General features: G+C 41.0%; 2 protein-coding genes across 6 annotated transcripts in view; one reads left to right on the top strand and one right to left on the bottom strand.

Annotated features, from left to right (window-relative positions):
- The window catches only part of depdc5 (DEP domain containing 5, GATOR1 subcomplex subunit), a 26135-nt gene extending 24020 nt beyond the window's left edge, over positions 1–2115 (bottom strand). For all 5 annotated transcript variants that reach the window (XR_014272810.1, XM_082513979.1, XM_082513981.1 and 2 more), the window contains exons 1-9: positions 2011–2115; positions 1778–1920; positions 1501–1569; positions 1334–1421; positions 1195–1241; positions 711–796; positions 555–638; positions 424–473; positions 208–277 (exon numbers count right to left, since the gene is read on the bottom strand). Coding sequence is in view for 4 of the 5 variants with exons in the window: in XM_082513979.1 (XP_082370105.1) it covers positions 208–277; positions 424–473; positions 555–638; positions 711–796; positions 1195–1241; positions 1334–1421; positions 1501–1558 (483 nt within the window). In the remaining variant the exon portion in view is untranslated. The remainder of the gene's footprint in view (positions 1–207; positions 278–423; positions 474–554; positions 639–710; positions 797–1194; positions 1242–1333; positions 1422–1500; positions 1570–1777; positions 1921–2010) is intronic.
- A 3655-nt stretch (positions 2116–5770) lies between these two features.
- LOC309693909 (phosducin-like) lies at positions 5771–9768 on the top strand. Its single transcript, XM_082513543.1, has 6 exons — positions 5771–5878; positions 7676–7736; positions 7898–8034; positions 8137–8356; positions 8489–8601; positions 9281–9768. Exons 2-6 carry the CDS (start codon positions 7688–7690, stop codon positions 9467–9469), a joined length of 708 nt encoding a protein of 235 aa, XP_082369669.1. The 5' UTR covers positions 5771–5878; positions 7676–7687; the 3' UTR covers positions 9470–9768.
- Positions 9769–26832: the final 17064 nt, after the last annotated feature.

Here is a 26832-nt window from a genome sequence, read left to right as displayed (position 1 = left end):
TTTTAGCTCTTTAGTCAGTAAAGTAGTGATGCAGGACCGGAGGAGGTCAAACCTTTCAGTCGGAACTTTATTGATACTCTTGGTTATTACAATGACATGTTAACGTCTTTGCAACATGCGGACACTGTAGGATGGATAAAAACAGGGCCAGCGTTTCCTTGGCTGCGGTAACGACAGATGGCTGCATCAGCATCTTCTTCCACTTACCCTGGTGTCTTCACTGATGTAGCCACAGGTCACCTTCTCTCCTTTCACCCAGAGTTCACTGGCCTGAGCTCTGAAGATTCAAACACATCTTTAGTATGACAAACTCTCACTTCATTCGCCATCGTGAACAAAGCGTAAATGTCACTAGCACTAAAATGCCTCATCCTTCTGGTTAACCCTTACAATCAGCGCTGTGAAGTCATTTCATTTATGTACCTGATTCCTGCGAACTCAACCTTCTGGGTCACGTAAGCACATGTGCTCACCTGGAAGGAACCAGAGCACAGCAAACGTAAATACCACTGCGCACGCAGCATTCAAATGGACCTGACGCTCACATGGCCCACCAGGCTTTTCTTCAGTCTCCACATGTCTCCTCTGCCGATGTACTGGTCCTTGAACGTCAGCTCCACCAGGTCCAGCGTTACATCCTGACAGACAAAAAACAGACACTGTGTCCCAGCGACGGTCGAGGGGCCGAGGAGCGCTCGGAGCCAACGTACCTTAGGGTCGACGATGTTAACGATGACATCCTGGTATGCACGCAGCTTGAAGGCCTGTGCTACAGTCTGGTCCACACTGATCGTCTCTGTGTAACGACAACATGTCCATCAGCTGTGAGGCAGAGCTATCATATTACCCATGTACATAAACACACAGCGCCAGCAAGCATGAAAGCTGACATCAGGGCCAAAGGAGCCCTGCAAGTACATTTTCATTTACAGTGCTGTTTTTAAACACAGCACAAAAACCCTGGTAACAGCTCAGGCTTCAGACTGATCCAAGCATTCAGATGCTGCCTCTACACGTGTGAGCAGGGATCAGACCTTGATCAGCCCAGAAACAGAGAAAAGCTGTCTTAAAGGGAAACGACTACATTAAAAAGTCAATCGTATCGTCTATTGCAGCAATAAGCCATCAGGTTTTATCTTATAAAGAATAAATGACACGTTTAAACACCACAAACACGCTGCTACCTCAGATTACCTTTCTGTAGGTCCTCTTTGAGGCTCTTCACCTGCAGCAGGAGGGGGCTGGGAATATTTCACAAGGGACAAGGCCACATTATAGTTTCAATGGCAGACGCTTACCCCTATAAAAATACAGCAATCTCACATAATCTCACCTGTATTCATCGGTGGGATGTGCAATCTCAATTATGTTCCCCAAAGTGACTTGAGGGAAAACTCTTGGGTTGACAACCAACTCATCGTCTATTCGGAGGATAAGTTCATTTGCAAAAGCAATCAAATCTTTGCAGAGAAGCAAACACGGAGAAGAGTCTCTACTCACCGCTTCCACCGAAACCTTTCTTGTGCAGCACAAGCTTGTAGGACTTACTGGTCTTCATGGTTTAACCGGCTGGGAAACAAAACCACGAGACCATCAGTGACATCTCAAACCAATGAGAGAGCTGAATTCTGGCTCATATGAAGGTATCGACGCTGCCATGGCATTTTCCCGTGAGGACCAACAAGCAGCTGCCAAGCAGGACTTATACAATAACGGTCTTAACTACTACTTAACACTAAAGGAAGAGATAAACACGTGGGCACGAAGAAAACAGTACCTGAACTCTATTTCTCCAACAATTCACTGCCAGCAGCTCAGATTGTCCACGGATGGTGATAGCATTGTAGCCTAGCAAACGACAAGTGGCTGTAACAGCTTACAGCATCGACCTGACAGCAGCACCAAGGCGGTTATAACTACCTACAATGAAAAGGCATCCAAACAACTCAGATCAGGTTTAGCTACTGCTTCCAGGCAGACATATATAGCAGTCGTGTGACTGACTATTACCTACACTCTGTACGCTTCCTCCATATCATGGAAACGAGCGATGCGATTGGTTCGTGGCAGTTCAGAGAGCGTATTAGAAAAACAAGAGACTAACTCCGCTCATTTCCGGCTTCGCTTTTTTTGGCACAATAATCCGAGTGTTAGATTTCCGGCCAGTGCAACACAGTTTAACAACACGTGTGTGTGTGTGTGTGTGTGTGTGTGTGTGTGTGTGTGTGTGTGTGTGTGTGTGTGTGTGTGTGTGTGTGTGTAAAACCGTGTACAGGTGAATAGAATTGACTTTCTGGGGATTTATTGGCCAGAATTATTGATCATAGATTAAGCCAGGTCACACCATACACATACCCATTTTAGCCCTAAACTCATTAAAAACAGCGTTGTGTTGTTTTTTTAAACATTTCAGAAAAAAAGAAGCTAATTTGATAAGATCTTTGTAGGGAGAACGAGAAAAGGTCAGAGCTAAAGAGACATATTCTGGGTGATCTTTTCTTTACATGTAAAACAGTAGATTGTCTGCTGGTAGTAGGAAATCGTTCACGAAAACTTTGCGTTGGCCGGGAATCGAACCCGGGTCAACTGCTTGGAAGGCAGCTATGCTAACCACTATACCACCAACGCATGTATAGGCTACAGAACGGTCTGGTAAACTGGTGTTTCGGTCATTCAACTTGACATCGACACCAGTGTCTCTGTAGTGTAGTGGTTATAAGATAAGATAAGCTAACCTTTATTTGTCCCACACGTGGGAAATTTGTTTTGTCACAGCAGGAAGTGGACAGTGCAAAAGTTATATAGCAAAAATTAGAATATAATAAGAATAATATATTGTATACAACAGAATGACGTTCGCCTAACACGCGAAAGGTTCCGGAAGCAGTGGTTTCTGTTTTTTGTTTGTTTAAATGGCTAAATATCTATGGGCTTTTTTTGTTGTATGGAAATACAAAACACAAAAGACATGCGCCCAACGTGGGGCTCGAACCCACGACCCTGAGATTAAGAGTCTCATGCTCTACCGACTGAGCTAGCCGGGCAGCTGTTAACGAGGGAAAAATACTTTGAGTTTAGCTACAGTGTTAGGGTACAGAGCTGCTGTTATTGCTTATTGCTGTGTGTATGCCCAACAATACTTTAAGTGTTGATCATTGTAAACGGAAAAGTTAGTAGACTAAGGAAAAGACAAGATTTTTTTCGTCAAAATTTACGCGTTTATTCTCCTTGAAGGGCTTTAAGGCTCGTGTGTCTCTGTGGCGCAATCGGTTAGCGCGTTCGGCTGTTAACCGAAAGGTTGGTGGTTCGAGCCCACCCAGGGACGGCACTTTTTTGTTGATTATTTATGGTGTAATTGATCATTGGTGTAGCCCGGGCAAATTCACATATGGTGAATATGGCATGGTGGACTTTCAAGCTTATGTTTTTACATAAGCTTGAAAGACATAAACACAATGTGTAAATTTGAAACAAAAACAGGGTTGCTAAAAAATTACAGATTACGCCATGGTTATGGTGGGGAATGTCTCCTTTGTCTTCACTAAGATTGTTTTTGTTCCCTCAAAACTTGGGGTAGCCTTAGATCACATCTATCATCTTTAACTAATGTATTAGAGCATTAATTAATGCAATATAGTCTGCAAGACTGAATTCTTCTGTTTGTGTGGTCTACAGATAAAGGAGAAGTTCAAGAGTTCAACCACTGTAAGCCTTGAATGGCTACACTTGACCATTGCACCCCAAAACTGATGGATGTCATTTTTTCAAGGGGAGGAGCTAAGGGAGTGAGAATCAGGCAGCTCAAGGACATGCTTCTTGAGGTAGGACAACTCTTTAGACTTTGGGTAGCTTTGAAATGCACTTTGTTGGCAGTCACCCATGTAGTTTATACTCATACTTTATTTTTTCTTAAATAGCACAAGACAATTGAAATACTTAGAGAAGTAGCCATCTGCTGCCTTATCACATACCTTGGAGAGAAGGAAGAGGACCTTTATTCATGCAAGTCCATATGACAGAGAATGTGCATCTTCTTTTTGTTTTATATTTTAATTTGAATTATGGTTTTGATCAACTGGTCCCTAAATGCAATTGACACCCCTTTCTCAACGAGAAGTCTGGGCTCAGGTGAGCCTGAGTGCTGAAGATATCTAACTATTCAGAACCATGGTAACAGGGTTCTGGTTGATCGGAGCTGGCTTGGCCCTGACTTATCGAAGAATTAAGGAAGCGGAACCGGCTGTTCAAACCCCCACAAGGCTGCTGGGATTGGAACAATCTGAAGAGGCGTGAGTTTCTCAAAATGGGCTCATTGAGTGCAGCACGGATAAGATCTTGGAGAAGCTACGGCTGCTGTGAATACTCAGAATAAGATCTCTGACTGCAGACTGGATACATCTCTGAAGGGCTCGCTCGGAATAACATCTCTGGGCGCAAATTGGATGACATCTTGGGGAGGCACACTGCCGTGAGTTCTCAGAATCGGCTCCTTGAGCACAAGAAATGACAACATCACAGAACGCAAGTATGGCAAAGCTCACGGCTCTCCAACGGGAGATTGAGAGACCAGTGTTGGACTGTAGAACAGCTTTGAAATTCATATGAGCTGTTTGCACTAAAGTAAAAACCTCCATCACTTCATGTGCATACCCCTTCGGCACCAGCTGTGGGCTCAAGGCTGGAGCTGAACAACAACACCCTGATAACGACTGTGTTGAGTCTGTTCCTTCCTATTCCATGCAAGGCCACCTGGGTTGGCTGTTAGACTGTTTACTTAGCCTGGCAGGGTGAAGGACACTGTCTCAGCTGAACTATGGACACGCACACACATACATATACACTGATATGCACTCATCCCCCCTCCCTTTCCAAACGCCTTCGACGCTTATTCCCTTCCGATGCTGACGGCGGATCAAGGAGACCAGCGCACGCAGGCCCGGATGTGCTGTCTACACTGGCTGTCTCTCACCCTTTACCCCCCCCCCCCTGTTGCTTGTCATGTGTTTCTTTGGTGTATTACGAGTTGTTTCATGTGCAGAGGTGTTTTTTCTGTTCTCAAACTGATCTCCCTGTTGGAGCTCAGTCTGGGGGGAGTTATTTTTTTCTCCTTATCTTTCCTCATGTGGTGCATTTTGCATTGTTATACCTCTCTGACCTGTCTTCCCCATGTGATGTTTGTGTAATGTATGTATGGTCGGAGGGTAAGATGGCCCCGCCCCTTCCTGAGCCCGGTTCCGGAGGTTTCTTCCTGTTGAAAAGGAGTTTTTCCTTTCCGCTCTTGCCAAGTGCTTACTCAAAGGGGGTTGTCTGATTGTTGTCTGATTGTTGTCTGATTGTTGTCTGATTGTTGTCTGATTGTTGTCTGATTGCTGAGGTTTTCTTTGTATTATAAAAAGTTTCTATTTTAACATTTTGTGTTGCAGGCTTGTAGATACTACGATAAAACAGAGCACACACTGCCACAGTTAAACTGCGAGGTCCAAAACAAACCATAAAAAGTAAACTGAAGAAATAAACTCATTGGCTAGATAAAGACCATATTTCACTCTTTTTTTCTTTTTCTCAAAAGTAACCGAAGCAACAGACGACTACTTTAACTTGTTTTGTTTTCCATAAGTAAAACAAGTAAAAATGCTGTGTCCACTTCGGCCTCCTCAGTCCATAACACTGAGACAGATATTGCATCTAATCATATTAAACAACACAACATTATGGTGACAGTGATTATGACGACTGTGAAGATTAAGCTTATTCCCTCTGCTCTAGCTCCACCCTCTGTAAGCCGGCACTCCCCGCTCTCAGCCAGATCTCACACTATCAGTGAATCACAAGATTGACTGACTGGCTTTTAAAACCCGTTCTTATTCATCAGACAAAGGTAAGAGCTGGTCCTTTTTTTCTTTAGAAAGCATGCATTGGTGCAAATATTTATTTTTGCATTGAAAACCGTTAATGTTAATGCTGCTGGTGTAAGTCTAGCCTTTGACACACACTGAGTAATGTCATTGTTCGGCAGATGTGGTTAACACTCAGTTACTTTGTTGTTTGGTGTTCCACAAACATGTTGTTGCATATAAATCTGTTTATGTGTGCTTCTGCATTTCTTCATTTTCTTAAATCAATTCTTATGTGTTTTCTTACTGACTTTTCAAGCCATGTCATGTTAAAAAGCATCGCCCTCTAGAGTTAAAGTTCACTTCTTTAACTGAATGTGAGCTCATCGAAACCAGTGAAGGAAGAAATGAAAGCTTTGACAACCTGAACGAATTAGCTGCCTCAGCCTAACGGGCTTCATCAGTTATATGACTGACGTAGCTTTGCTGTCATCGACCGCCCAGCTGTCTCAGCAGCTTTCAGTGTGGCATGTACTGGTGTATGAAAGCAATATATCTGGAATATTTAGTGATCGCAGTTGCTAATCAGACGGATGCATAGCAAATAAAGAATAAATACAACATTTTCCAGCACGTCTTTTTATGCACAATTGCCTGGTCTCAGTTCATGTGGGAGGCAAAATCAAATAAAAATTAGAGCAATGATATGCACAGTCTTTTAAGATTGTGACAGTGAAGCTCCTCCCACCCAGCAACATCAATGTAGCCACGTCATTTTTCTGTGGGCTGTTTAGTTGAAACTTTGCTGTCAGCTCTGTGCTGATACTTGAATGTGTTACTAAAAGAAAGACATCGTGTTGCTCATTAGAAGTTATGTAATGTAACAAATGGCTTTGAACTGGGAGTACAGACAGAACTCCAACGTTTCTGTGTTTTGACAAGCATACAAAAATGTTTGAGTAATGAGCCATAAAACAGATAAATAACACAATCATGAGTCCATCAGCTTCTTTTGAACCAGTTACAATGTTGGCATTTAGATCATCGCTAAGCAGGAAAAAATCTTTCCCATTGTAAAAACGGTCACAGAGGATTTTGCATTTTCAGGGTCATACCAATAAAATAAATATCTAAATAATATTCATTATAAATAATAAATAAAATAAAACTTCATTGTCTTGTTTAGCTTTCATTACATTTTATTGGTTTTAGCTCACAAATGATGTCATATCTCACTCACATATATCTATATAAGCTGTCCTAAGTGTGAGTGTCAGACTCCTGGTAATCTCATCTTAATCTGATAAGTAAACTTCAGCCTAGTTTAAACTAAATGTTTGTGACAACTGTGTGCTTAAATGCATGAATCACGCTGCAGATATTCACACAGCAAAATCTCCAGTGTTAAATTAACACTAGAGAGAGTCTATATGGGTCCACTCCTCTGAGTGTTAAATACAACACTGTTGAGTGTTAAATTATGTTTATTAAATGTGTAAAAGTAACCTAGTCAGTTTTGAAGATTAACAAAGACTAACACTGAGCAGTGCTGGTTTTCTAACACTGGAATATTTCTAACATTTTGAGTTATTTTCCAGTGTTAGAAAACCAGCACTGCTCAGTGTTAGCCATTGTTAATCTTCAAAACTGACTAGGTTACTTTTACACATATAACACTGTCAAAAGTGTTAATTTAACACTGGAGATTTTGCTGTGCAGATTTGGAGCTGTCACAATGTTGATTAGTTGTGACATCAAGTCAAAATGACACAAGCTTATTTAAGCTAAAGAAAACATTGTTCAAGTAGCAAAAACACTGTTGTCTACTCTGTGTGTCGCAGGCTTCCCAAAGGATGTCTGCCACCACTCAAGAAGAGGACGAAGTGCCCGCCAATCACACAGGTCAGCGACGTCACACGATAGTCTATTACAGCTGGATGCAAAACTCGGGGGATTCAGGCTATTACTGCCTTCGATGCTGTTTTGACTCGTGGTCGCCGACTCGTGGCGCTTTGCACTCGTGAAAACACGTTGCTTTGTTACACTTCTTTGTGTGTCTCCAGGTCCCAAAGGTGTCATTAATGACTGGCGAAGGTTTAAGTTGGACAGTGTGGATCAGACTGTCCCTCAGAACAAGAGAGAGCTGCTCAGACAAATGTCCAGTCCTCGAGATGATGACAAGGAGAGACTCAACAGAAAGGTGAATGGAAACATCTGGAACAATATAATCCTAGTAATGCCACAGAAAGGCATGCAAGTGTAAAAACAAGTGCAGCAGTAACATATGTTTTCTCAACTGTAGATGAGTGTTCAGGAGTATGAGTTGATCCAAGATGAGGATGAACGCTGCCTGAAACGCTACAGAAAACAGTGTATGCAGGAAATGCACGAGCGCCTGAGCTTTGGTCCCAAGTTTGAGTCCGTCCATGAACTTGAGAGCGGAGAAGCCTTCCTTGAAGTCATAGAGAAGGAACACCGGTTGACCCTGGTGGTGGTCCACATCTACCAGCATGGTGTCAAAGGTCAGGTGTTTGAGGGGGGTGCATATTCAAGTGTAGTCTCAACACGAAAACAATAAATCGATATTCACCAAACAGCCACGTACTGGACACAGTGTGGTTTGCTAATGGCTGCGGCTTCTCTGTGTTTGTCAGGCTGTGAAGAGCTGAACTCATGCCTGGACTGTTTGGCTGCTGAATACCCCAGTGTTAAATTCTGTCGCATTGACGCCGTGGCCACCGGTGCTGCCGAACGCTTCTCCTCTGAGGTTAGTGCACTGCTACTTTGCTGATGAAGAATTAGACTTTTAAATGCACTTTCAGCTCCAGAACGTGTAGCACAGAACTTTGTTTTGGGTGTAGATAGATAGAATTTTATTTTGAACGTGCAAATATAACTGAAATAACAAGAAAAGCATCTGGTTTTCATGTATATCTCTGTGTCTACACAATGTATGTGCTTGAAGAGGAGTATGATGTCGTTACACTTGTTCTGTTCCGGCGCCCTTATTTCAAATGTCCTTATTTACAAATCAATATTCAGAGTTTGACATTATATGTTTAACTATATACAAGTCTACACATAAACACACATAAAACAATTTCAGCACGTAAACCGAAACAACAACAAACGACATTTTCTACATAAACTAAGCACCCTATGGTCAACACTAATCTATGAGCTTATTTTATATCTGTGTGACAAATACCTTAATGAACACTTTAAGCTTGGGTTACTCTGGCCTTGATCTATAAAAATGAGGACAAGTGGACAACTCAACCCCTGCAGGGTTCCCCGGGTTCTTATTTCCATCCTGTTCCCTATACTGAAAACATTCTTTTAAAGGTTTCTTGTCCAGGAAATATTCCTGTGGCTGGGAGTTACACCGAGCACTTCCAGTTATAATGGCTACAAGCTCATTTGGAGTTTTGCTGCTATTCTTCCAGGTTCTTCCTACCCTATTGGTGTACAAGGCTGGTGAGTTACTGGGTAACTTCCTGTCTGTGACCAAACACTTCAATGAAGAGTTCTTTGCAACGGATGTTGAGGCCTTTCTCAATGAATATGGCCTCTTACCCGAGAAGGAATTTGAAGCATGTGCTGCTGATGAGGATGAGGGAGGGGAAGTGGAATAGAGCATTTATGCAGTGTGCTGGAGGGGAGCGAATACAAGTAGAAAACAGGATGGGTGCATCTGACAGTGAGGGGCAAATGAAAAGGAGAGCTGAGGAAAAGAAGTGGAAGAACAGCAGCTGGGATATACATGTTTTTAAAAAAAGCACACAACTGTGCATACAGATAAACATCCAGCAGCTCAAATGCTGAATCTATTTAGAGACTGGTAGAAGTAAACCACAGACGGCGAGCAGGTCTGTGCTGAAATACTGCTTAGCAGTGATGTCATAACTCTCCAATAAAAGATGTCTTCATCACATCCTGTCAGTGTCTGTCTGTCTTTTTTACAATTAGCAATATTCATATTTTAATGTGACGTATATGAAACATCATCCTGGACTGCAGAGGTGGGAGGGAACAAAGTACAAATACATCTGTGCTGTATTCTTCTGACAACGTTTTACTTTTACTCCGTACATTTTTAAACAAACTTCTGCACTTTCTCAAAGCAGGTTCGTTTCTTTTCTTTTGACAGACCTGAGTCATTATTTCACACTGCGCGCCTCAGTGTCTCGAAGAATTTAAGCAGTTCTGAAGGCAAAAGAAGATCCAAGCTGGTGCTAGCAAAGTGTAACTAATGAAGTCAATTTGTCTTTTGTCTTCATTTGGGTCACAAAATATAATCTGTTAATTCATGTCTATGACAGCGTTTCCCCCCTAAAGACAGTGAATCACTTTTCATGTCTGACAAGACTCCACTATAATAGACCGCAGGTGGTGACGATGAGTCGGGGCTTTCATCCTCTTTAATTATCCAGTCTGTTCTGTCATCATTACACATTAGGATTAAAAAAAGTACTTTGAAGAAGGACGGTTACATAAACCTCAGCAGGGTAAAAGAAGGAGGCGGTGTACAGGGTGCATTTAGGTCATTATGCCAATATTTCGTGGCCATACTGGACTCAAATGTTTCATTTTTTACTAAACTGATGTGTTTTTAGTGGAGCTTCTTGATTTATTGGGCAACTTCTATGAAAATACCCTCCTGCTATAAATCATCAACGCATCGACTCCTGATTAGTGCAAATATCCAGTCAATTATATGGCAGCATGGCAGGGAGTGCGAGCATTTAGACATGCAGGCATGAAGGAGAAGGGTGACTTTGAACCCTGCACGGTCTTTGGACAGGCTGTGTGACTATTTCACAAACTGCTCATATATTAGGATTTTCCTAACAACCATGTATCTGTAACAATTTATAGGGAAAGGTCAGAAAAAAAGAGAAAATATGTAGCGAGCCATATTTCTGTGGCCAAAAATAGCTTGCTAAAACTCAGATGAAAAAGGACCAGATAAGCACATTGATAAGGTTTCCAAAGCTTCTGTAACTAAATAAGGTTTTTTTGAGCTGTCATGTGGCGAAATGAAACAAACATTGACTGACTGCTTTGAGGTGATAGGAAGGCAACAGCAAGCCAAATAACTCCTACACTTCAGCAGCAGCCTTAGCAATAGAAGATCCCTCCGAGCGTTACCACTCACAGCTAAGACCAGGAAACTGAGGCTCAACAAACCTGGGAAACATAAGATTGGAAAAACGAGTTTTCATTTCTGCTGCAACTTTCAGATGTTCTGGTCAGAATTTGGTGTGAACAACATGAAAGCATGAATCCATCCTGTCTCGTGTCAACAGTTCAGGCTGCTGGTTGTGGTGGTACAATGGGTTGGAGGACATTATCTCCTCACACTTCGGTCCCCAGCTGACTGTTCATCATTTAATCACAAAGGCCTGCTGAGTGCTGTGCCGACCACAGTAACGGCTGCTTCCAGCAGGGTACCACGGCACAAAGCTCAGATCACCTGTTGGTTTTTTACAGTTTTTCTCAGTCGCTTTGGTGCTTTTCTCAGATCAAAATGAAAATTCTCAGAACCATTAGTGCAACCTCCACAGATCTTTTCACTTAATGCAAGATATTTTGACTTGAAATAAGTGAAAAAATCTACCAATGAAACAAGTGAAAATTATCTAGTTTTTCTGTAGCTTACTGGAATGTTGCTTTGTAGCTGCTTGTGTCTTATTTTAAGTGTAATGAGATATTTGACTAGAAATAAGAGAAATATACTTGGTAAGATTTTGAGTTTTTGCAGTGTACCGTGCCACTATCGAGAGCGTGCACGCCATCCCTGTGTGGTACCCTGGTTGCACAACAGCTGACAAGAAGAGGCTGCAGAGGGTCAACAGTACTGTAGAGAAGGTGATCGGCTGTCCACGCTCCTCCCTGGACTTAATTGCCAGGTTGTCTCTCCAGAGCCAGGGCACTTATAAAGGGCCACCTCCACCCTAACCACCACCTCTTCAACACCCTGCCTGCTTGAAAAAGGTTTAGATCCATCATCCCGTGGGCTGTCAGAACTCTTAATGCTAACTCAGAGTGTGAACAGACTTCTCCAATACACCCACTCTGTTGCTGCTATTGATCAACTATGTGCAATATCTCAGTCTTTCCACGTTCTGTGCAATATTTTGGTCTCAGTGGAATTACCATCCCCACCCTAAATGACCATAGCCCCTCGACCTTTATTTATTTAATATATTACATAACTGCCCTTGTATACAGCCCCACAATGTTTCAGTTTCAATGTTTCTTACGCATTGTTACGGCCCTAGTCTAGGCGTGTAGAGACGCACATAAGGCTGGAGGAGAGAGAGACAAGTACCCGCCCTGATTCCCAAGCCAAACATCCGAAACCAGCTGTGAGTAAAACAAAGGTTATTTCAAAGGTCAGGAAGCATAGCTCCAGGGTGAGCCCAGGCCAAAATAATAAACAAAACCAACTAAGTCCCGCCAGTACGGAAGAGGATTAGGGCCACTGGGAAAAAAAAAATCTGAGAAAAAAAATTCAGGTGTCACGGTCTGGCTGGGGCAGACCATAAGTGTTCCAGAGGAGGACTCAAACGCAGACCAAAACATGGTGTGGATAAACAAAACAAGCCGTTTATTGAGACTAGCAACGAGGGTACAAAATAATAGGGCATCGGTGAAAACTAAACAATAACCTAAACTGGGTGAACTAATAACAAAACATGAAAAAGCTTAACCATAGTGAACTGACATGGGTACCTGGGGATGAGACATGGATGAGCAGACGACCTGACAACAAATGACTGAAAGCACACGGACTAAATACACACAGGAGGAGGATGAGGGAAGTGGGAACACATGGGGAAACAGCTGGCACACATGAACATAATGACGTCACAGTGGGAGAGTAAAACCGAACACGATGAACACAGAAACACCAGACCTCTTCACAATAAAACAGGAAACATAATGAGACATAGACATGACAACCCGAACTTGACAACGTAAGACACAGACATGAAACGCATGAAGAGCTGGGGAGACTTAACATAGTTGGAAACACGAGGGGGAAATAATAAGAACTAGAAACACCTAGGCATGATAACAAATGAACTTAGGAAACCTGACGGGCTTACATAAACTAAAACTCAAAACGCTGGGCCAACAGACCCAGGATCATGACATCAGGAAAAGAAGAAAAAAAAAGACGTGCCCACTTTTTCCCCCCAGTCGCCCTAAACAATATATATAGTATATATTTATGTATGTACATTATGGAATGCCGTTTAGAAAAATATTATATATATATTACAATGAAAGTCTGAATATATAGAATGATCTTCTGAATATGCCAGATGCTTGGGTTTTTAGTGAATTTGGTTGTGTTCATTCAGAAAGTAAAATCAAACACACTTTTCTGTCTTACACTTTTGTGACGGTGGCATAGTCACACAATGTTGTACATAATGGCATAATACAAAAAACGACTTGAACCTTCACATGCCTCAGGTAAAGTTTTATTAAGAAAAAAATTCCTTTGTAAGGAATTCTAAGTGAAGCCATTTCTCAGGACAAATTAGGAACACAAGTTATTCAAACGTATTACAAAACTAAGCAAACTGCAACTGACCCGATGAAATCCTGCTTGGTATTCACCTATTTTTCAAAGAACGACTTCCACTCAGCTATTGCTTTCTTATATGCACTAGTGGCATCTCGATCAAGGATGGCATCAGCGATGACCTCAGTTTGTATGACAGAGAGGACCGTTGCAACACATTTCAGGTATGTTAAGTGTAAGGTGTAGCAACATGCCATCAACACCAACATTCCTTCCCAGAAATCCTCCAAGGGGAGAGTGGTCACTGCTATGTTTCCCACAGCAACAATGCTGGTTGTCCCAGCAAAAAGCAGCACTGGGGAGGAGAGAGGCCGCTTCTCCGGGTATAGCAGAGCATATACGGCAAGGCCGGGATGGTCCATTTGGTAAAGTAAATCCGTTGGGCATCTTTCTTTGCCTTTAGACAATAATTCTGATGCAAAAGAACCAAACGGGACAGGCGGGAAAAGAAAAGACAACAAAACAAAACTTCTCGGCTGTCCAAGTCAATGAACATCCTTCTCTTTTGTTGGTGGTTCGTTCTTCTGACCTCTCCTTATCCTGGTCACATGTCTCCACTTACCTTTCACATGCAGTGATGCAGGACACGTGGCGTGCAGAGACCATCTCTAAAGACCTCACAGTGATTTAAGGGCACCATGCATCCAGGACAGTGACAGATCTCCTCACAGACTGTACAGCTGACAGCTGTTTTACAACCTGGCCCAGGCGTCTCGTCTCTGATTGGTTCTTTATGTTTAAAAACTTCAGCGACAAATGGAGTGACCTCTTCATTCTTCATGTTGTCATGTTTCTCTAGAGTTTCATCTCTCTGTGTTTTACTGCAGTGAATCTGATTCTTTCTTGCAGATTTTGGATGCAGGCTGTCAGTCTGATACTTTGCTTTAACATTTTAAATGCTGCTCTTGGCTTTGGAGGTGCAGTTTCTTTCAGGAAGGCTGTGAACTCTTACATTCCTCTCTCTGAGCTCAAAATTTAGTTTCAGGTATTTTTCTTTCTTATCTTCAAGCTGGCCGTTATTAAACAGGAAGTGAACAGACCGATTCTTCTCATTTTTGGCACATTTAAGTTTTGCACCTTCAGGAGCTTAAATGTATTTTTAGGTTTTCTTCCATCTGAGTGTGATGAGAGCTATAATTTTTTCCTTACATATCGTTACAAAGAATTTACACTGAATCAAAGACGTACATCAGTCGGTCACCCAGTCGATTGTCTGTCGCCTTCATCGCCAGACCCACTGCACTAACTTCATGAACTCCATCCAACAAGTCCATCATGTTCAGTCCCTCTGGAGTCTCCATATCCAGGAGTGTTGATGATGGCCAGAGAGCAGGGCAGAGTTTCATCTTCAAAATCAAAGATCTCGTACAGGATCACACCTGATGTCTGACTTCTTTTCTCCTCCTCTACAATCCTAAACCAGACTTCATCCTCCCACTTCACTCCCATCGTGTAGTTGAGCAGAGTGTTGACCAGAGCAGATTTAAGCCACAAGTAAGATGGTTTTATTTGTCTTGTCTTGATTTTTTTCTCCAACAGTCATTCTGTGACCCACACAAACATGTGGTCACAACTGTAAATTCAGCGTTGTTACATATGGAGGTAATTGCGCATGTTTCACTTTGCTGCTGTAATGAGGTTCACAAAGTTTTGTGTCGCAAGAGAGTGCCATATCACTTTGGACAGTAGAGGGCAGCAGAGTGCCTTGGGACTGAGTTGTGTGCACAGATGAACACTGTGATGTTTAGTCTTTCATAATTTAAGATGTTTAGGATGTGAAGTGTATTACACTGTATTTACATGAGCTATTCCAGCTCTGCCAACCTAATAGCTATGCTACGTGCCTGAGTAATGGTGGATGCTATTGTCTTTTAGCAATAACACCCGCCTCCATATGAAGCTCTGATCCAGTTGTGTTTCCAGTTCCTGTACACTTGTGTAACTTTGTCTTCATTGCAAGTGTTGTTTTTGGGTAGCGTGTGTGTAAAATGTTCCAAGGTTACATCGTTCATGACGCATAATTTGAAATTATTTATGTTTATTTTACTCCAAGATGTGGTGTGTGTATTGTTTATGGGGTTAACCTTCTTCTAAAATCTGGTGTTATTTCAATATTTCTGTCCAACTATTTCACGTTGTGTTTGAGCACAACTTGTTGGAAATACCGTTTACTCCTTTTGTTTTATTTTAATTTGTAGGAAAATAATACAATGTCCGCTTTGTTCCGCGTACGCACAGATGGGCCTTGATGAAGCACAATTTCACCTCAGCGCTTCCTTATTGGGAAAATCTGCACAAGTGCTCCCTCTACAGGGAGGAAGTCTGCCCTGCTATAGAGTCTCTGCCCTGATGTGGGAAAATGAGAAATTGAGCACAAAGATAAGGCTGTTGAAACACAACACCATCACCATCCCTAAAACACACTGTTCTCTTTCATTTTAACAATCTGTTTAACAGAATAAAACAACTATTTCTAATGGTAAATAAAAGTCACAAAACATCATAATTTCAACTGGGCAAAGTTGAGTGTTATAGGATGGTTAATTCGCCCTTATTTCCATTGAAAAGGTCCCCAGCAGTTTGTTCTGAAGGAAGGAATTAAGTTCAAATAAATGGAAGATATTTAATAGGGTGGAGGAGCTGTGTTTCCATATGAAATAAACTGAAAGACCAGAAAACTGGACAAAGGTATGCAATACAATACAAAATATACAAGTGATGTACTAAAACACAGCTAGATCCAAACTGTATGACTGACATGTAAAAATAAATAACTAATTATGTGTGTGTGTGTGTGTGTGGGCGGGGTATCCTGAGAACTGAGTATTAAAACTGCCAAACATCTCACTGTGAAAGGAAGACTGTAAAGTCCTCAGGTGGCCGTTCAAGAATGCACAGTCTGTAATTCCATCATCAGTCTTTCTTGCAGTAACATCCGGCACCAGCTGCAGACGAGACAACGTGACTGAAGTATATGTATGTATGTATGTATGTATGTATGTATATATATATATATATATATATATATATATATATATATATATATATATATATATATATATATGTAGTTGAGCAGAGTGTTGACCAGAGCAGATTTGCAATGGACCCCCCTGCAGTTCACCTTCTGGAATCGGGGTGGATGGCGCTCTCATCTACCTGTTACACCGATCCCTCTCTCACCTAGAGCAGGCAGGGATGTTTTTTGGCTTCTCCAGTGCTTTCTACACCATCCAGCCTGCACTACTGAGGGAAGCTGGAGGGAGCCAGAGAGCCAATGGTACCTACAGAAGTTGATGTTGATGATACAGCCATCATCGGATGTGTATCACACAGGAAAGAACAGGAATATAGAGGGGTCATCAGTGACCGTTTTGGCTGGTGTGAGACCAAGACAAAGGATATGGTCATACACTTCAGGAGGAAGTCACCCCCTATAACACTGGTGAAAATCTAAGGAAAAGACATTGAGATAGTGGACTCTTGTCCTATGCACGGACAGGGACAGGAGCAGGACTGACAAACTGGTGTGGAGGTCTAGCTCTGTGCTGGGATGTCCTCTGGAGTCTGTGGAGGCGGTGGGTGAGAGGAGGATGTTAGTGCAGTTGACATCCATCATGAACAACCCACATCACCCTATGCATGAGTCTCAAGTGTGCTGAGCAGCTCCTTTAGTCAGAGACTGAAACACCGTCGCTGCAGGAAGGAGCGCTTTTGCAAATCATTCATCTCAACAGCAGTTAGACTCTAAAACTTCTCAATCACTCTGTCATGCATAATCCACCTTTTATATGTATGGACGTGTGCAGGTATATGTATACATATGCAGTGTTGGGGAGTAACGGAATACATGTAATACCATTACGTATTTAAAATACAAAATATGAGTAACTGTATTCCGTTACAGTTTAAAAAGATGGTAATCAGAATACAGTTACTTTGTTGAAATGAAGGGATTACACAGCGGTCTTTTTCTGTTTCATGTGTCCCCTCTCTATTTTTGGTTTCCACGCCGGAACAAAACAGGCATTAAGAGGCTCTAAGTCCTGTGTCTCAATCCCGCGGCCCATGTCACCTCTACTTGCAGTCTGCATAATGATGTGACAAAATAGTTTTCAAAAGTTTGAAAATTATTTAATAAGAAGGCAATAGGCAGAGTGTTACAGGCATACCCCTAAAGCATGTAGCCTCGTGGGCAGTGTAGCCCAGCTGTAAGTAAGCTATTAAGACTTCGTGTTTTCCTCTGAAACAACAAGCTCTGTTGCAGCAGCCTTTCAACGCCTCTCTCTGTCTCTGCTAGCAAAGTCGACCCAGACAACAAAGTAAAGCTAGTTTTCAGCTATGAGCCCGACATGAACCGGACGTATTAGCCAGAGGTCCCTTTACTACGGTTCGGAGCCGCGGACCTGTTTTCTATACGAGATCGCTGCAAAAAGTGCAGCCTTACCTAATGTGCACCTACTGTTACTCAGTTATATTAAGATTTAAACATCTAGCTGGTGTTGGTGTGGAGAGTAACCTTCAGTAACAGTAACAAATCACACAGCAATAGGACATTCATGTAGTTGTAAAAAGCACGATAATATATAAAGAAATCCAAAGTATTCAGAATATGTTACTCTTATTGAGTAATGTAATGTAACGGAATACATTACAAAATACGTTTTGGGGCATGTAATCTGTAATCTGTAGTGGAATACACTTTAAAAGTAACCTTCCCAACACTGCCAACCACCTACAGTGAAGTTGGGAGAGGACTCAAATGACTTGGGGGGGTAAACGCCATCCAGTCCTGGTGTTTACTTCGGAATCTACAACTCATCTTTGGAGACTTAGTTTGTCCAAATGATCAGCACTGGTATTTGCTACTGCTGTGGCTGGTGCATATTGTGTTTTCACCAGTGTTATCAAAAGGTATCACTATTTTCTTGAAACACCTGATCACCGAACACCACAGGTTTGTTTCCACACAAGAAGCTGCTACCAAAGCATCACTTCATGGTGCATTATACTCAAAACAGGACCATTTTTGCATAGCTGATTCATGCGGTATGAAGCGAAACACAGCTTCTTTACAAAACAATTGAAAAGTTTAAAAAATGTAACTAAAACTATAAAACAATCAATAAAACATCAAAGTGATTTTGCTTCCAGGTGGCGGACATTTGACCCCAGGAGACTGACCACTGGACCAGGTAAAATGCTTTCTTGAAATACATCTTGCAGATTTAGTTGTTTGTATAAAAGTCCGATGTGCAAAGCCAGTTTTTCACACGTTCGTCCGTGCTGTTGTGAAGGATGAGAGGTTATTTCTGATTACTTTTGCACTGCACACAGCACGTCTCAATGAGCATTTCAATGCTTTTCTGAAAGTTTAACTCTGCTCTAAGAGTAAATCTAACTCCATTTAAACTGGGTCCAAATACTGTCTTTTTTAGAGTAACATTTTATTCAGCTTAAGTAAAATTTACTCAGTGAATTTTACTGTGTACTGATTTAAAAGGAACCACACAAACACACATATTGTGGAGGTATGTAAGGACGACACGAGAGCTTATACATTTTACTCGAACTTCAAATCTTGAAGGAGCCTTTACTCAAAATCTCAGCTTCACTCAACGGCTTTCACATCTTTTAGAACCCAGAAACATGACTCCTCCCACTTCCCCTGGTGGTCCGCCACAATATATATACATATCCTTTTAACTGTAATGCTAATTGCCTTTATTTATGTAATTCATTTTTTTAGAGTTCCTGTGATTGCTCTGTATGACTTTAACTTGTTGGCAATTTTGTGTGCACCTTTGGGAACAAACTACCTTTGGATATGTAGTTTAATTTCCCCTTTAAATTTGTATTGGTTCAGTCCAGAGCCTATTTGGGCTAACAAAGTTGTTCCCAAGTGTTGCTGGAGTCTTCACCTCACCTGAGCTGGATTTAAGGCAGCTGGAAGCTGAGAGTGAAGAAGCACTGTCAATAAACATTCACCTGTCTTGCAACACTGTGTGCGTCACAATACTCGATACAGGACTTAAACCAAAAATACAGCTTTATCTGCTGGATGAAGGCGATACAAAAAAATGCAAAACTAAGCTGGAAAATTCTATTACTAATTCATTCGGGGAAACACAGGGAGTGACACACAGCCATGAGGAAGGACAAAGGACGGAGGGAGACGCTGACCTGAATGCACAGAGGGATAACACGGAAGTGAGAACACACGAGGAATGCTGCTGACACGAATTACCACAACGAGACAGGGAAAGCTAGACTGAAAAGAATGAACATGGAAACATGGGACCTTCACAACAAAACAGGAAACATGATACACCAGTGGAGGAGAGGCAGACGAGAGGGAGCGAGGGAACGCGAGCACCAAAACTCAAAACACTGGGTCACAGTCCCAGGACCATGACAGTCACGAGATGGTCACATATCGTTTTAGTCATCATGCGTTCCACATCTTGGATGGACATGAAGAACCGATCACGGTAAGCATTGGTATTAGGATTGTTACGGATTCAAATATTGGGGGTGGATACAAGAGGAAAAACCACAATAACCACACTGGTCCGGCCGGGTTGAGTCAAACGATGATTTTAATGATCACAGATGGACACCGTACGCAGACAGCATCAGATCTCAAAATGGTGGAGCATTGATCAAACTCTAGCCTCTGGTGCCCCCACCTTATCATAAAAGCCTAAACATTCACATGCTTTCTCTCACACGGCGCCTAAGCTACGACCTTGGCTCCCCGTTTATCTGCTCCTGCTGAGATGGGGCAGAAAACTCCAGCATGCTCTGTTCTAATCAGACAAATAAGGCGAGGACTTTCTGCGAACAGTATTTCTTATAACTCAGCAGTATAATGCATCATAAAACAATATCATTCATTCACAATAAATCAGCAGTCTAATGTAATGCAAATCAGTTTAACTAATGCAATAGTTATCAGCTTCTTCTAATCCAGGAGAATAATGCAAACTAAAACTACATAATAATTCACAATCTTTAATTAGGGGTCTAACATGGCATAAAATAATATTATAATCCCACAGGATGCAGCGTTTGAGACAGATGATCAATGACCAAGCCCCACAAACCCAGATCTCTTGGTTCTTCAACCTGCTGAAGGAGTGCAGGTGCCCCTTGATAAATGTCAAAGTCCAGCACAATACCATCTGCTGTTGTGCAAACAAAGTTTTTTATGCCAACTGGGTTTGGCTTCATTGGCAGACCTTGTCAACACGGACAAGCTCCTGTGAATTTAATCATCTGCCCATCAATAGAAACGCATTCTGGGTGAGCCTGAGATTTGCAGCCTTTCAGAATGCGGTTCAGAAAAGGCCTCAGAATTGATCACACTCTCTCTGATCCTCTGGAACATCATCATCAACGAGCACTTTGAGTGGTTGCCTCAGTCTGAAGAATCTGTCACGTGAACTTTTCAGTGATGGCAAGGAATCTCAAGGCTTTGGACCTGATTGCAGGATACATCAAAATACAGGCACCAAAAATGATAAATTTCATCAGTTGAAGTGTTGCGTGGGTTCCCACTTCTTGATGTAGCATTAGAGCAATCTGCAATCATTTTTATCAAATCTTTATCAATATACTGCTCTATGTAGTCCAGTAGGGTCCAGCCCTCTCTGTCCTGCACAGTTTCTTCCTCCTGCTTAAACTGGGCTTGATTTGGTGTTAGCGGAAAAGCCTTCCATCACATCCCACACCCTTTCTTGGACTGTTCTTGATGGCTTGGTCCTGGGGTTGTCTCTTCAGGGACATTGTCTGAGACAGCCTCATCCTGTTGTGTTCAAGAGTGATGATCTGGCAATTTCACAATCTGAACAATATCCTTCATATTAATCACGGAGACGTTTACGTCCCCTGATAAGCTGAGAGGGCAGTGGAATGGGGTCCTCACACCCACTACTGTCCTCCTCACTGCTGATTAGCTCATGTCATGGACAGGGCGGATCTAGAGAAATCTTCTTAGGGTGGCATGAGGGGGACAAAGAAATCAAATGGGGTGGCAAAACCAAAGCCTTTTTTTCCCAAACACATGGTTACATATGGTTAAAATGATTCAAATGCAGTAAGTATACAGTATACAGTATAAGTATTTCATATGAATATAGTCTATAACTTGATTATTGTCTGTAGCCCACATAATTAAACACTTTTGTTACATAAAACATGTGAGTTTTGATATGTACTGTATAGCCTGCATAATAAATAAATATGTAGCCAAATAAGTATAAAATCCAGAAAGCTACACAACATGGGGCGCTTCATTTTCAAACACATTTCACTGTTTTTTGTTAGAAAATCATCAGATTGTTAAATACTTAAATTACACAAAATGTCAGAAATCTGCACTGTCATGAACAAACATTTAAACCTCATTTTTCATGATTTGTTGGATTAACCCTCTGAGGTCCAAAATATAACTCCTCATTTTTGGTATCAACCTCACGTGTCTGAATTTAGTTGTTTTTTCACTAATATTCTGTATTAATGTTACTGATCTGATATCACACAAAAACTTAAAATTCTAGTAGTAGTTTTTTACTGTAAAAAACACAGACATGTTGAGTAAATTATTTTTATAACTTCAAATGCAAATATAAATTGTATAAACTTATGCACACATTTTGTAAACATATACAACTGTTTATCTAAAAATGCAGCCAATACACCTGCCGTTTTTTTCATTTTGTACACTCCACACTAAAAGTCACAAATCTCCCACATCTCAAAACTTGCTCGCTCTGTCTCGCTGCTGTCACTCCCAAAACTTTCCCCTCTTTCTAAACAACCAAATCCCACGTGTTGACTTTTTTAAAACCAAAAATTGTTACACATTGTACAGTTTTCAACCAATAGGAAAGAATTTGTTTTTTTTTCTTTCTTTAATGTTTTCCTGCTGTCCTTAGAAATAAAACAAAACAAAACAAAACACACCCAAAAAAGAAACAACAAAAAAATTGTGACAACAGTATTTTTTTAAAAAAACATGGCTTATATATATATATATATATATATATATATATATATATATATATATATATATATATATATATTTTTTTTTATCATAACTCTGGATTTACTGGCCTGTAATTAACATTTATAAACTTTGAAGTCCGAACTTTCAAAGTGGGCTGAAAGACTCGGCGTGGCTGCAGCTTGTTGCTGTGTCAGCTTACATCAGTCATGTGATTTGGAGGGGCAGCGTGTCCGTGGACCTCAGAGGGTTAATAACACTCACCTTCATTTCATTTCCAGAGAGTAACATCCAACCACCTGTGTGAAATCTGAAATTCCCATGGTGTTGTTCAAAATGTGCTCTGGCACAGTCATAAGCATGCTTGCTACTGAAAACAAGAAAAAAGCCTCAACCATTTGTTAATGGTAGGGAGGGGGGGGGGGGGGGGGACACTATGCAATATTTTCAGTTTTAGCATTTATATTCACTGCTGACTGTAACTACGCTCAAACTGTTAATGCTATCTTATTTTAATAGACAACACTGTCATATGCAAAACTGGGGTGGCACTTGGGGTGGCAAGAGATCATTTTGGGGGGGGGGGGGGGCACTTGTCACCCCATGCCGCCCTTCTAGATCCGCCCTTGGTCATGGGGGGGTTGATATTCAGCATCCCCCACGAGATCGTCAATATCTGACAAATCTTCCACCTCTGAGTTGTCTCCACCAATTAACCCCAGTAAAACTTGCTATATCTGCTTGCACTGTAGTAAACTATTGTTTTCTACCTAAATCATCCAAAAATACAATTTCATTACCACGTTTTTGTTAGGTATGGCTGTGTGCAGGCAGGAATAGGACCCAAGGTGCAGACTCCGGAGACAGACGTGAACTCAAAAAGGGCTTTAATTCTGAACGCAACATGACATAACTCGAAAAACTCAAAATAAACTTACACCGGTGGACAGGCAAAACACACAGCAAAATAAACGGTAGATCGCGACACAGACACTAAGAAACACAGGGCTAAAATACACAGAGGGAGCAATCAGGGAATGGGTAACAGGAGGGAAACACAGCTGGGGCAAATAAGGCCTAACGAGACAAGAGGAAGCAAAACCAGACATATTAACATCACACATGGACTTTCAAAGTAAAACAGGAAACATAACAGACTCACGGGCAGGCACTATACAAAGGGAACAGAGACACTGACTGGATGTGGGGATACAGCAGAAAGGGGAGACAGCAACATGGAACACAGACAGAAAACCAGAACACTAAAACTCTAACCAAACCCCACCCAGAGAACCTAAACTAAGAATAATCCTAAAACCCATAAAGCAAAGCTAGAATATAATGAAATAACAAAATCAAAGAACCAAAAACACAAAAACACTGGGTCAACGACCCAGGGACCCTAACAGTTTTGCTAGCGCATGTTGCTAGCAATTATGATAACATATAACTCCCTCTGTCCACATTTGTTGACATTGTCATCAAAGCTAACAAAATTAAGTCCCTCTGTCTAAAATAAATTCCATAACAAACACTGGACACTTTTATACATATCTGCACAAGAATCAGCCATGAAATCTGAAGGAACTTTTTACCTGGTCAAAGTTTGGCTCGGGAGTTGCCATCTGAACTTCCGAGTGTGCTGTCGGCCATCTTGACTCTAACGCGTAATGAGAAATACTATAATGTCCTTGTAAGTGGATATCAGGCTCGTGTAGAGCAAAATTTAGTATTGTAGTCTAGATAACCCAAATGTGACGTCCGCATATCATGCCAGGTCCTAGGAGGTTAAGCATTTTCAGTCTATTAGAATAAATCATGTTGAAAAGAAAAAAAAGTAGTCGTGTTTTCTCCTGAAGCTCCGCCCCCTGGACTGGTTCTGGCGGAAAAATCGGCTGCGCTGTCCGCCATTTTCGTCTCTTGCTTTGGAAACTACTGCTGAAATAAAAATTTAAAGCTAAAACACCAAAGAGAAAGAGCTTAGACCCTTTATATATGTGGTAACTTCTTGCAGAGAAAGTTCAACAGACAAACTGTTCAGACTGCTTCCATCAGGAAGGAGGTTCTGCAGCATCCGGTCCCGTACCAGCAGACTGAGAGACAGCTTCTTCCACCAGGCCATCAGACTGCTGAACACGTCATAGACACCTCAGCTTCACTACTGGAACTTTAACATTATGCACTCCATACTGTACAGTAATGCCACTGTTTTGCACATGTCTCACTCTGTATATTTTTATATATTTAATTTATTGTTGACTCTATTTAATTTGTAAAATATGTGTACACACACACACACACACACACACACACACACAGAAAAATATTTAGTATACACATCCAGGAATGCATATACTATTATATATTGTACATATATTTATTAGTTTCAGATGTAGCCATTCTTGTATTTTGCTTGTTTACATTATTGTATTTTGCACAACTCTGTTGCTTGTGAAGCTCGCACACAAGAATTTCACTCGCATGTGCTGTACCAATGTACCTGCACATGTGATGTGACAATAAAAGTGATTTGATTTGATTTGATTAATAAAGGTGTTCAAAAAGCGAGGAGGACAGATAGGAAGAACATTGTGGAGCCCATGGCCCAGGTAAGAAAGAATGTTAATTTGTGTGTACAGTTTAGGCAAAAATATAATTTTAGCAAAATGCTCCTTGTCACCCTTTGCCAGGATGATGTTGATCTTGTGCATGAGTGTATTATCAAGGGTCTCCGCGTGTGCCTCAGTGAAGATCCAGACAATTTAGTGACAGAGTATGTGGTGAGTGTTATTATAGAGGGTCAGTTTTATTGAAAATAAATGTAGTTACTCCACGGACCAAAGAAACTTCAAAAATCTAAAATATCTTCAACGGCTTTTTTACACTCAAAAAAATAACTCTTTAAATGAACATAAAAAAATCATGGAAAAAATTTCCACGTGATTAAATTGCTTTATTTTAGCACCATGCAATTCTGTTACTCCAACTTAATCCACTCAAGTTGGACCAACTTAATTAAAGATTGATGAATCAACGTATTTACTGCATTTTGATCCAATATATTTTAATAGTGTTGATCCAACGTAAAGATTTTTGTTCAAACTCAATTCAGTAGGTTTTCTCCAACTAATTTACTAAATTTGGTCCCAGCTTAAGTTAATTGAGTTGAACCAACTCATACAAATTAAGTTATTCCAACACAAGTCTTTAATGTTAATAGAAAGCAATTTAATCACGTGGAAATTCTTTCCATGATTATTTTAAGTTAATTTAAAGAGTAATTTTTTGGAGCATTTAACAAAGTCTAGAGTCTGGTTAACATACTATTACATCATTTCACTATTACATCTAAAAGGTAAATAAAAATTTGTCATACACATCTTTTTGTTTTCTCCAATTTATTGTATTTATAGCAAATTTCACATAACATGTGAAGAATACATCGAATGCAAGTTATATCACAGAAAAAAAAGTAGTGGAGATGGTGGAAACTTAACCTGTTCAAACCATTTTTTAACTACAATGAACGGCTGAATCAAGTGATTTTGAAGGTCAAAGAGATGCACTTTCAAAAAAAACAAATATCACCAATTTTGTGTATCTCAAAATGAATAAAAAATGCATTGTATCATCTGTCTGCAGTTCTTTCTGGTGCATGTTCCAGATACATGGTGTAGCTGTTGTATTGGCAACATTTCTCAACGAGAAAGAAGAGTTTTGAGAACCTGTACTTTGTTGGATAGTTTGTGTGCATCCAACTCCATAAGAATCTTCTGCAGAACCTCAAAGGTGTACCTGAGTTCCGGAGGGTAGCTCAGGTTTAGTGAGTAGACCAGACCAAGCAACATTGCCACTGCAAAAGCTACACTGCCCAACTCACCCATCACTTCCACCCCCTCTAGAACAATCATAACATCCTGAGGGTCATCGCCAGGCTCCGCAACCTCTGATCGAATGACACAGATTCCAAAGACTGTCTCTACTATGGCAGTGGCGATGCTTTTATCAACGTCCTGTGACAATTTAAAAAAAAGAGAGAGAGAGAGAGAGAGATAATTAATGTAAAATACCTAAAAGCTTTATTAATTGAAACTTTATAATGATGTAAATGTAATCAAAAATGACTGCCTGATATTTTTTCTGACTCAAGACAATCTAATTCAATACCTCAACAAAGTCCTGTCTTTTAAGATATTGAGTTAGGGGTGGCTGTGGCTTAGGAGGTAGAGCAAGTTGTGTACTGGATTAATCCTTGGGTTCTCCATTCTGAATACCAGAACTAACCATGGGTAAGTTTAAGTTACTAAACCCTAAGTTTCTCCTGATACATTCATCAAAGTGTGAATGCTACATAGAAATACTTGTATGAATGTGTGCGTGAATGGGTGAATCAT

This window comes from Aulonocara stuartgranti, assembly GCF_965226115.1.
Source record: "Aulonocara stuartgranti genome assembly, chromosome: 18".
NCBI classification, from domain to species: domain Eukaryota; kingdom Metazoa; phylum Chordata; class Actinopteri; order Cichliformes; family Cichlidae; genus Aulonocara; species Aulonocara stuartgranti.
This window is presented reverse-complemented; position numbering and strand designations above follow the sequence as displayed.

Coding starts and splice junctions, on each gene's coding strand:
- LOC309693909 (XM_082513543.1), top strand. CDS start 7,688: ATGTCTGCCACCACTCAAGAAGAGGACGAAGTGCCCGCCAATCACACA. Junction 8,035..8,136: donor AGGAGAGACTCAACAGAAAG/GTGAATGGAAAC, acceptor TCTCAACTGTAG/ATGAGTGTTCAGGAGTATGA. Junction 8,357..8,488: donor CTACCAGCATGGTGTCAAAG/GTCAGGTGTTTG, acceptor TGTGTTTGTCAG/GCTGTGAAGAGCTGAACTCA.